Genomic DNA, 12,261 nt, shown 5'->3' on the forward strand with positions numbered 1-12,261 from the left:
TGCCCACCCCATTGCCGGCAACGGGGAAAAAGCTCCGATACATCACACAACATCACATGACATCGTGAGTTTGACATGTCTGCTTTATGTCATATTCTAAATTAACATAAACATAGCTCAGTACAAAAGACAGCTTTAAGCATACATCACAGGACACAGCTTTGCACACAGAAGAAGATATATTGATATACAACTGTTTAAAGATTCAGTATGTCTTCACAGGAAGATGTAACTTTCTGAAATCCTAAACAGCTATTACAAAATCTGTGTACAACATTAAGCTGTATTGACCTATGATCTGAGAAAAGGATAACTGAAGTGCATTGACCTATAGACGGTCATTATATGAAACAGATTTTTTTCTGTAACCATGTATCAATGAAAAAAAAGCATAACTATAGATTTTGACTCTTATTCTGGCATGGTTGCAAGGAAACCATAAGATATTTCATGCTGTTTAGTGGAACATTTATTTGTTTGTTAAATTTGTTTGCCACTCATCTCACCACCAGGTGATTCTTGGGGGCCTTAGAATTTTATTCCATCCCATTCATTTGATCTATAGTTTCTTCAAATAAGTAATAAAAAATGTATGCTGTGCCATTTTTTTTAGTATAACTACTACAAATTGGACATACGCTATATGTCAAGCAACCAAAGTTCCTTACTTTGCATTTTGGTGTCCTTTTCTGAAGTCAGAGTGGGGAGTGCAGAAGAAACTATTCACTTGAGTTCATTACTCATACAAGCCACAATATATCATAACTAAAAGGTAGTGGTGGCAGAATTATTATTAAAATACTTTATCCAAGCCACTGAAAACTAATGTAAAATTCTAAATTGTAAACACTACTTACCCTCTGGAGCAATTTGTCCCGGTAGTGTTCAACTTGTTCCTGAAGACTCTGGCCTTGCTTCTTCGGTCTTTTTCCAGATTCCAATTCATCTTGAAACTTCATTACTTTCAACTGAGACCAATTTAAAAAACAAAAACAAAAGAAAAAACATTTATCTGCAAGTTTGTAAAAGGCAGAAAAGCAAAATACTGTTTTAATTTAGTTTTAACTGTGACATAGATGGCTGAAACATTCTTCTAAGCAACTCTGCAATTACAAATACCTATAACAAGATTCAGGTTTTGAACAATCCTGGTAAATCTATGGATTTAACTCTAAAACTATGTAAAAGAGTATTACTTTGTTACATTACCAGACTTTCTTTCTTTCTTTTTCCTTCTTCCATCATTATGAGATCAGAAGCTCATTTATCTAAACTCAACATAATTTAGAATAACATCTAAATAGAGACAAAAATGAAACAAGCCAACTTCATGTATTTTGAAGTTACCCTGCTTCAGTAACTACAGTTTGGAGATCAGGTACAACATTGAACTGTATATCAGTGTTCTTCAATGTACTTTTCTCCCCCTGGGTTCATATCAGATAAGGAGAACAATGTACACCACCTAAGACTCATTTATATAAAGTTAGGATTAGAATTATACCTAAATATATCTACAGTGTTTTAAAGAGAAGAAAATAATCATTTATAACCACCCAATTCTCAACTAGTTTTGGATGCACTTTTAAAAGTTTGATAAAGACCCATAACAATATAAGGGTCAAAATTATATTATACACTACACAATAGAATTATACTATTCAATGGGTATTTTTACTTAGAAAGGATATTTAAGTATATATTTGAAAGGAATATTAAAAATAATCTGAGAAGGTACTTTAATTAACCTATAATACTTTAGTGATTATGATTAAAGCATTTCTTTATTCAATTATTTTCCCTATTTGCTATCAAATTCCCTTCAGATTTGGGTGGGTGCACATGGAGATTAAAACTTTTAAATATTAACTCCATAAAATATATTGAACATATTTTAGCTTTAAGGGGATAATATCCAAATAAGTGAATAATATCTATTGGGTCTTTTAAAGTTTAATTATAAAAGTTTTCAAAAATTTTAAATGTACGTATCTACAAATGAGCTTTCTAGGACTAAAGACTTAAAATCGACTGTTAGAAAGAGAGGAAGCTGGTACTATTTTCATTGTTAAACCATTTTGCTGCTCACTTGATTTTATTTACCACTATTTACATAAATTATGTTTGTATCACTGTTTTGACAAACATACCTCTATCTCTCTGAGTTTGGCACGCTTTTCTTCACTCATTTCTGAGAATTTGCTTGATGACTTTGAATCAGGTATTTCTTCTCTAATCGGATTGGAATAAAGGTGGTGCTCCTCAGATTTAGAACTTTGAGTATCCTCCTCATCTTCACTTTCTTCTTCTTGGCTTAAAATAACAGAAATAACACAATGATTCTCTTAATTTAAGTACAATAGAAAGAATTATAAATTATAACAGGCAGCACTTCCCAAGAAAGTATTTATCATAAAATAAGAGCACATTGATGGGACTCATTATACAATCTATATGCAATTTTAAAAACTAAAAAAATATAGTTGAGGAAGGAAAGGGCAAGGAAAACAATGTATTTTTATGTTTCTTCTTCATACCTAAAGACAACATATAAGGTAAAGCTTATTAGATATAAAATCTGTTAAGACTGTAAGTCCAAACATTTTAAATGCAATACAATGTAATGGCATAATATCAAAGTTCTGCCCAGGACACCTAGAATAATTCAATCAGAACATATTGATGTCAGCTATATAAAATACAAGAGATGAACTGAAAATGTTGTACAGTGGCAGAAACCTGGACTAAGATTGGGGAACTAAAGATTGAAATCTCGACTTGAGTATCTCTAATATCTCTTAGCCTAATCTCACTACAGTTATGTGACAGTGGTGGGAATGGATAGAAATACACATACCACATACAGTCACTTGGGGGGGCGGGGTTGGAAAATTTGAGAAGCAGAGACTAGAGGCAATGCATCGTGAGAAGCATTTTATACAGCCTAAAATTATTCAGATAATTGAGAGGGGATTCTGGGTTGTAAACTTCAAAATAATTCCATATGTATAATTCATGCCATATACAAAAAGAGGGATATTAAAGATAATGAAAAAGATAAGGCATGTTTAGATCTGGCTTTGTTTCTTAGAAATGGAGTCCCTCTTCCATCAAAGATTTGTATTATAAGCAGCACAATTTAATAAAAAGCATCATATTCTAAAGTTACTGTTATACATGTGTGACATTTTTAATAATTCAAGGCTCTATTTTAACTTTAACCTGAATGTGTTGTCAATTTATCATCCTATTAGGCAACTTTTTAGGAGCTATTTGTGAACTTTGACATAGTGGACTGTAGTGATATGAAGTCCTGTCTATATTTCCAAAAATCCGAGAGTATTCACTATACTTCTGATAATGAAAGACGTTAAAAACTTATTCTTATTGACTTTTCATATTCCAGGCCAGCTCAGAGAGGCATGTCATGAGCTTGGTGAATGAAAATACATGCATAATGCCAAAACCTAACACAATTGCGAATAAGCCAGGCAATGAAATATATCCAGAATGCATACTCTACAGAGCCAATGCTTCTACTTTTTCCAGAGACATTCTACCCAAATGCACAGTGAAAAGATCACTTCATCTTAGAAGATGAAACCTGCTTCAAGGACAATAGGATGCATGCACTACTTATATTTATTACTCTATTATTGCCCTTTCAGAATGGCCATTTTGGCACACAATTCATTCAAACCAATACTTAATTAATGCAATCAGAATTTCTTTTGGGGAAAAATGTATTTGTTTGCATGAATTCTTTGAAGTGTATCTGAATTGAAAGTTTTGTTAATTTTGCTTCAATTTGGAGATGTGAAAGTTGCAATAGATATTGCATAAGTTATTCTTTGTTTCCTCCTTCCTCCCTGAATATTTTTATATTGAAAGAAATATGTGGATTCTACTATCCCTTATACAGACTCCAGAGGTAACCAAGAAACTCTATTGTTTTATGAAAATCACAAAACATTTTTATTCCATTTAGTATGCTTAAGATAGAGTAACTAGGGAAAAAATGGTCTTACTTCTGATTTTCTTCTTCCTCTGATTCCTCATGCTGGTCAAACAGCTCCCATTTAGATGTTGTTACCGCTAGGATGACAATTAATTATTGTATAAAAATGTCAATATATATGAGAAATTTGTAGATATTCTAAATTCTTGTAACTTCCTAAACGTTTATTTAATGGCACTACTCAGAGTGTGAGTGGTATCTGTGTACTATTTTATTAATATTAAGCATGAAAATATTTAATAATGCCAGCAAACAAAAAAAACCAACAGGGCTTAAATAGGAACTAACCTTGAGCTTCAAGGGCAGACTCATCAACTGCTTCCCATTTTGAAGGAGCAACTTTAAATATTGGCTCATTCTTTTTAGATTCTTCAGATGCATCCACTATTGAATATAAGTATTATGCAAAACATGATGTAATACAACCCTAAATATGCTCTATTTTAGAACACTTCAATAAGAAAATCCAACTTTAAAAAAGTTTAATGTTCCCCAGATTACTCTGAAAGGCAGAAGAAATCTTATGCATAGTGAAAAGTATGCCCCAATATTTTCAACAGAATTGACCCCCTGATAAGTTGCACTAAATGCTCTACAAGCAGACTTCCACTCCCTCAAAAGAAACTCTCTTAGTTTGCCTTCTCCCTGTAATTTAGAACGCTGCCAAAAACAGTTCTAGAGGAACTCTCAATCATCCAGAGGAAAAAAGAAAGGAATTCAGACAGGTGAAGTAATCTAATAGAACGGTCTCAAACCTTTTTGGCTTTGTGGACTGCTGGGGGGGGGGGTAAGGGAATGGTTCAGCACGAGCAGAGGTGCGCATGTGTATGAATGCACCTCCATTTGCACAAGTGGCGGGCATAGGCACCACAGCTCACACAAATGGAGCTTCGCCATGTGCGCTTGCCCTGACTTGTATGTGAAGCTGCATGCACGGACTTGCCCACTGATTCTGCAGCCCTGTTCTGAACGGGCGGGAGCCTGGAACTGGGCCGTAGCCTGGGGGGTTGGGAACCCTGATCTAATATAAGAATGCCATTTTCTGCCCGAATAAACTTCATCTCACCATGCATATTCAAAATTCTGAAAATTCAGGTAGAATTCACAAAAGTAACTTCATATAAAAATATGTCAGCTAAAAAGTCCATTAGCTCTCTTTGCGCAAATAAATATTATAATAACTAGAAAGGCCTGTGTATCCAATTTTAACGTCCAAACCCACCCTGGATTTAAATCCAGGTATTTGCAAGAACTGAAATGTTAATAAATCTAGGCAGATTTTAATATATATATATTATTTTACACCAGATCGGTTTTCATATGCTTTCAAATTAATTCTGCATGAAAGATCTTTCTTCAGAGTAACTACTAGATTATTATACTGATTTGCTATTCCTTAAAATATAGCCCACAATTATCTGCATTAAAATTGAATCAAATAAATATTGTAATTAAAAATATTAACTTTTTCATTTGCATATAACATAATTTTATAATAAGATGTATGCTTCTAACTAGGTGCTAAATTAAAACATTGCTTACGAGGTACTCCATCAAGATCATCATCAATTGATTTAATAGGGATTCCATCAAGATCATCGATTGGAGCGACATCAATAGGAATTCCATCCACATCTTCTAGTGGAGCACCATCAAGTTCTTCTTCAATGGGAGCTCCATCAAGATCATCAGGTACTTCCTGAGAATAAAACAAACACTGAGATAAATATAATCCTAGTATTTTCTCAAGTCCTTACTTCTTCATTTCATCACATAGAATTTTTCAGCTTGTGACTTCAATTCAAAAGCCTTACATAGGTCTGTTAATTTGGGCCAGTTCGTATGTAAAACAATTTCTCACACACCAAACAGAAGAAAAAACAAATTTCTGTGCCTACCCTTCAAAACGTCTGCTCTATATACCCCAAATCACATAACCTTTCAAGCTCAAGAAAGAAATAAGTGAATCTTAGAAATAGATACACATGAATATATGCATTACAGTGATGCTATGCGTGCAGTGGCAAGTGAGTACAACCCAATACAGAATAATCTAATCACCACTGTGCAAAGCTAGTTCATATTCAAGCAGTTTTTAATTCCCAGAAATTATTCTCTGATTACAATTTTTCTTAAAGACACACAAGTTTAAATAGCAGATACTTTAAGTATCTTTATATCAAAAAAACATATTAGACCATCTCCTATATTTCACATTTTACACATGAATTTACAACAATATAAACAGCAACTAATATATTCATGGTAAAAGTAATACAATCATTTTAAGCGTAACATGGTATTTTGTATCTTCCACTTTAATTACAAAATGAAACAACTTTTAATTCAATTTTCAAACTGTTCCTCTTTGTACCCATAAGAAACTTTACAGCAGGACTAGAAGACAAAAGATCTTGGCTCTAACAACTCTTGAAGCAAGTTCTATATATTTAGGACAATGCTAACATAAATGCCTACATAACGCTGTCTCTTAAAGATCCTATTGTTCCAACTGCACCCATAATATGGAAGAGGTGAGAGGCTGATTTCAAACATTCAGATATTTTAGAATTCTCTCTCCCTCTCACATCCAAACACACACCTGAAAACTGATAAAGAGGCAATGCACGTGCTTCAGGTTCCAAGCAATTTCCAATACGTAACAGGTAAATGAGCTAGTTCAAAGGCAAAGGTATGGACAATGTTAACATTCATAAACAGAAAAATATGTGTTTATGCAACCTCAAATCAACGGGGAGTTTCAACTGGGAACCGATAGAAGCCTTCATATTCTAGAGTCCTAGTACAAACCTCTGCCAAAAGCTCTTCCTTACCTTTACCTTTAAGGTTCTCGTTTGCTTCCAGATCAATAGTATCAATAAGGATCTTATCTCATACTTACCTCTGTTTCTTTTTCTTCAATAATATTTACAAGCCCCAAGAAAATATTCTGTAGTTTGATCAAAAATGGTTCTGGATAAATCGCCCAGTCTTCCCATGCTCTGAAGCATGTCATTACCCGTTGCTAAAAGTAGTAAACAATGCTAGTCATTTGTATTGAGAAGTACTTTAACAATAAATACAAGGCTATACATCTATTTAGCATGTGCCTTTACAGCATAGTCACTCCTGCTTTGATGGATTTGCTAATTTTGACTGGGAAACAATGATAAACCATGGGATGCTGATTGTACTATTTGTACTTTTAATGTCTTTTTCAACAGAGAACATTTTTTAAAAAAATAAGATGGTTAAATACAGCTTGGTCTAGAGAATACCTGACATCTTTCCTCTAACCTAACATGAAAGCATCAATTCAGACCACTAAAGTACGGTAATTTTGTGTTTATAAATTGTTTATTTAATAATCAGTTTGAGGTCAAAGCAAAGCTAATTTAGCAATAGCATTTAGATTTACATATCGCTTCATAATGTTTTGCTTTGTAGTTTGCTTTGTGATTTACAAATTCAGCATATTGTCCCTAATCTGGATCCTTATTTTACCAACCTTGTAAGGATGGAAAGCTGAATCAACCCTGCTGGTCAAGACCAAACTTCTTCAGTGGGCAGTTAGTCTGCAATACTACATTCTAACTTTGCCATCACAGCTACCAATACTTGGTATAAAATAGATCCTCAGAATTAGAGCTAAGTAGAATTCTTGCTGAATAGCCATTTTTCTGGAGAAAGCCACTGCCTTTTGAAACCTATTAAAAATCTGATTCTTTATCTAGCCTTATAATTATTTCTTTAGCAGGTTATAATCTAATTCTCTAATGAGGATTCACATTTGTGGCAGCTTCCTTACAAATTTCTCTCCCAAGAGAGTTTGCCGTGTTATCTACAATATTAATGTTTTGGTTCCTGGCGAAGATAATTTTCCCCTAATATTTTAAATGATGATACACAAATGCCTATATTTATTTTGCCATTTATATTATGTATTTGTTATTTTATTGTATGAGTAGGCCAATATATTTTATGTCCTCCTTGAAAATTTGTTAACTATGTAAATTCTGAGGTATTCTGCTCATGTCACGTCAACAATAACCATGCACATACCTTAAAGTTTTCAGACTGTAAATGGCCTTGTATTGTTCGGTAGGTAGCATTCAGATCAGAAAATATCTGACATAGTTTTGTCTCAAAACTGAAAAGACAGTTTTCATACGTTAGACATATACAGTATAAAGAATTGCACTGTGAAAGTCAGCCAACTTAATGAAGAATTATATAAATATTTCCCCAAGTTTCCACGCAAAGAAACTCTGAACACCTAGTTGGAAAATGGTGTCAAGTTAATTCTAGAATATAGTTGTTTTATAGTTACAATTCAATCCACCATTAAAAATATATTGTACATGCACATATACATGTAGAAAATACAATAGTAAAACAATACTCTTTAGCTATCTCTAACTGCAAGTTACAGCAGAAAATTTAAACTGACCAGAGGAGAAAAGTCAATAGACACAAATGCTGCTTTGGTCAAAATGCAATGCACACTTTTTTTGAAAATGTGGTGATTCCTGCAGATTATGTTAAGTGTCAATATAGAGCAAGCAGATAGTATATGCAAATTTTATAGATCACAAGCAGTATTTTTTTTTCAAAAGAGTTTAAAACTTCATACTTACAATTTTCTGTAATACGAAGCATTGGCAACTTTTGCAGAAGAGTTGTACAACACATCAGAAACCAAATATAATCTTGCAATCTATAAAAATACAGAATTAAGTTAGCTACTGTTAATTTTATTTGTATTAAGAGAAATATTTTACCCCATTAACAGGAATATAAAACAATACAATAGATATCTTAGAAAAAATCTTTTTCTAAAAAATGTAATACAGTACCAAGTGCTGTTCAAATATATCAAACTATCATAATTTTTTCTACATTGGAAAAATAATGTTAAAACTTTAAAATGATTAGTAATTTTTTCCTGAAAAGGAAACGGGCTAAAATTTTATTACGATAATATGGTTATGGCCATTAACAGATTTTAACTTTGATCAAGTAAATATTTAGTAAAACATGTTAATTGTCCTTTCATGGTTATAAATAAATACCAATTCAATGTCAGTCAGAATCAAAATCACGTAGAGATCGAACATACCTTTTTAGGGAGTGGCGTTTTCAAGATGGACAATGACTCTGCAATACAGTCCACTATTTCTTCAGCAGCCTCAGCATTATTAAGACAGAAAACCATTGCATCTCCAATATCATTCTTACGCGGTGTTAACCCACGCAGGATTTCCTCTAATTTGTCCCTCTGTCTAAAATTTCAGTTTCAAATTTTTAGAACACTTAGCAACATGGTTTCCTTTATATTTATAAACGAGTTGTGTATATTGTTTCAGAATCAAAATAACTAAAAACAATCTGGTATTAGATTAATTTTACTGAAACTAAGAACATATTTTGTCATCTTTAGTCAGCAAGGGATAAAAAAAAAGTTAAGGGATTATGAAATGCTGTTCCAAAAAGAAAACATAAAATTGGATCTTCTTACAACTGAATTTGAATATTAGGTATTACTAAATATGGGGGAATACTGTAGATGGTCTGTTTTAGTCTAGAGAAAAACTGGGTACATTAGGCTCTTTAAAGATGCTTACTCTTCCTTAAGTGCACCCTTCTTGCTTGGCTCCTCCACAAATGCTTCAGGTTCCTGTTCTTCAGACATTCCATGGAGATATGGATTTAAAGGGGGTGGCCTCCAAAAGGAACCATTTTTAAACATGCGAAAGTCTTCAGTCCTCCATTTGGTTGGAGCATCACCCTAACAAATAAGAACAAAAATTTAAAATAAGGTAAAACAAGTGCTGGACCTGCAAAAAAGTATTTCCGATTTTGTAAGATCGCTCTCTTCTTTTGAAGCCCCCAGTGGTCCAGCTAGCAAAGTTAACATAATAATACTAAAATAGTTGTAAAAACATTTCCTACCTGTAGAATTGAATAAAGCTTCCATCTGTAGTACACATGAGCTGGAGTCTGATTCTCAAATAAAAATCTAAACAAAAAGCAGAGTAGAATCAAAATAAATAACTACAAACAAAGTAAGGCAAAAAGTACTGCAGTTTCAAAATCAAAACAAAAAGTAACTGCTAATAGAAAGTTTTCTGCACAACAAATTCAATTCAACAATTATATAATATATAATACCAAACAGAACTAATGAAAACATTAAATACCTGAACATTGGATTATTGATTTCTCTATTCATGATCATGGCTTCAAACATGGGTCCTTCACGTACCACAAATTCTATCATTCGGTGTATTAATGCAAGCAAGTTCCTGCAACAACAACACAGTTAAAGAAAAATTGATTCATACCTAACATTATGCAAGCTATGCACCACCTAAGGCATTTATAAATGAAAAAAGATTATTTTTGCTGTACAGTTAAGAACATTGCTCCAAATTCTTAAATTATACAATTCTAACCTTACATAATCAAAAATAAATTTGGACAATGGGCCTTCAATATTAACATTATAAAGAAATCCTACAGCTCCTAGATTATATGTTCAGTACAAGATCTCACTAGTTCATTTTTACCTGAGACAACAAATGTATTATTTTGTATGCTGCTTAGAGCCTCTGGAGTGAAGTAATTCATAATTCTTACAAATAAATATGAATACAACTAATGGCATGCAATAAAAGATAGCATATTAACGGTTTCTTTATAGAAATCAATATGATCAAAATTGTATTCATTACATTTGAAAAGACTGTGCTTGAGTCTAGTAAAAAATTAAAAATGAAAATATTAGTTAAAAATCCTGTTGTTCGATTATTATGAATGTGAGCAACAAAAATACAGTGGGGTGGGCTGCGAATAGCCAAAGAATTCTGGTTTCTGCAATATTTTGACAACTATATTGACAGCTTCTTGAATTGCCTGGAATTCCCTATAAGACTGTGAAATAAATGTATTTTTTAACAAATACAATATTAGGGAGTAAGTTTTCTCCAGAAACATTAAGAGCTGATGAAGAGAAAGCTGTCATTAGTATAAAACTGACTCACAAAACTCCAAACACACTATATACTTATTATTCTTCATTGAGTACAACTTAAGAAATTCAAAGTGTTCATTATTGAGCATTTCACACTGCACTCATGTATCTGAAGCTTAGAAAAAATTAAAAACTACAATACAATTTAGAAATTATAATTTGGGGAATTCTCATATTTTCAGCAAATTGCTTGAATCCAAAGATAAGTTAACATTAAGAAGCTCGCAGAAGGAAAAGATTTTCATGGCCACCACACTTCCAAAACTAGCTCTGGAAGGTCAAGGAGCTTTCTTCAACCAAAGGTGGTAAGGTGGAAAAAAGTGGAAAATGTGTAAGTGGAAAATCAGGTAAAAATCAGCTTGACCAATTTCTCTTTCCACCAGAAACTGTTGCCCACATACATACATACTTCTCCTTTAAGAGAGGCATAAATGAGGAAGGTACTTTTCTTCTGTGAACTTCTTTAAGTTAATTTAGGAAGCGCTCCCATTAACCCCAATTTGGAGAACTGCAAGTACGAGATCCACATATAGTTAACTACTTAGTTTTATTTTAGCAATTTTTCTAAAAAGTAGTATCGTAGGCTACTTAAGCAGACCATAGCTTATGTTTTTCAGAGTTAAAAATAAGTTCCTGATCACATAAAGGAAAGGTGCTGAATAAAAGTACTAAAAATCTATGCCACATATGTCCTCTTATGCACATAAAAAAGAGCTCATTTTATTAGGGCGCTTAATTGTATACCAAACTAAGTTTCATAGCATATAAAAGGTACCAGAAAAATAAAAGCTCCTCATTCCCTTTTACCCTCTCCAATTTCATTCTTGTGTTACATGCACCAAACTGAAAGAATTGATTCTCTGGCACATAACTACTAAATGAACTATAAACTCCAAATTTATAAGCTTAGGGTTTCAGGAACTTTACGTGTGCATAAAAATTGACATCAAGGACCAGAGAAAATGCATATTTGTTTTTAGCATATAATACAAATACTGAATGGAAAAAAAATCCTGTTTAAATAATTACTGACTAACCTTATACAATTAAAAGTTAACACTAATTACTAAAAGTAGCCTTTAATGTGTTACCTTCTACTTATTTTGTAATTTCCTATCATCCTTCAAAGTAATACTCATAATATCCAAATAATTATCATTTTAGTCACTGCAGAAATCTAAGAGGAATTATGGCAATTGTATTTTAAAAT

At 32.7% G+C, this 12,261-nt stretch overlaps 1 protein-coding gene across 6 annotated transcripts in view; it reads right to left on the minus strand.

Moving 5' to 3' along the window:
* U2SURP (U2 snRNP associated SURP domain containing) overlaps positions 1 to 12,261 on the minus strand; it is a 52,983-nt gene that overhangs the window by 12,477 nt on the left and 28,245 nt on the right. For 5 of the 6 annotated variants that reach the window (XM_081329074.1, XM_081329071.1, XM_081329072.1 and 2 more), the window contains 12 exons: positions 10,219 to 10,323; positions 9,971 to 10,037; positions 9,643 to 9,806; positions 9,138 to 9,300; positions 8,656 to 8,735; positions 8,081 to 8,168; positions 6,921 to 7,043; positions 5,561 to 5,717; positions 4,307 to 4,402; positions 4,029 to 4,095; positions 2,151 to 2,313; positions 858 to 968 (listed from right to left, as the gene is read on the minus strand). In XM_081329074.1, coding sequence (XP_081185200.1) covers positions 858 to 968; positions 2,151 to 2,313; positions 4,029 to 4,095; positions 4,307 to 4,402; positions 5,561 to 5,717; positions 6,921 to 7,043; positions 8,081 to 8,168; positions 8,656 to 8,735; positions 9,138 to 9,300; positions 9,643 to 9,806; positions 9,971 to 10,037; positions 10,219 to 10,323 — 1,384 coding nt within the window. The remainder of the gene's footprint in view (positions 1 to 857; positions 969 to 2,150; positions 2,314 to 4,028; positions 4,096 to 4,306; positions 4,403 to 5,560; positions 5,718 to 6,920; positions 7,044 to 8,080; positions 8,169 to 8,655; positions 8,736 to 9,137; positions 9,301 to 9,642; positions 9,807 to 9,970; positions 10,038 to 10,218; positions 10,324 to 12,261) is intronic. The other variant, XM_081329073.1, reaches the window with a different exon arrangement.

The sequence above is a fragment of the Vipera berus genome (genome assembly GCF_964194415.1).
Source record: "Vipera berus genome assembly, chromosome: 5".
In the NCBI taxonomy this organism is placed as follows: domain Eukaryota; kingdom Metazoa; phylum Chordata; class Lepidosauria; order Squamata; family Viperidae; genus Vipera; species Vipera berus.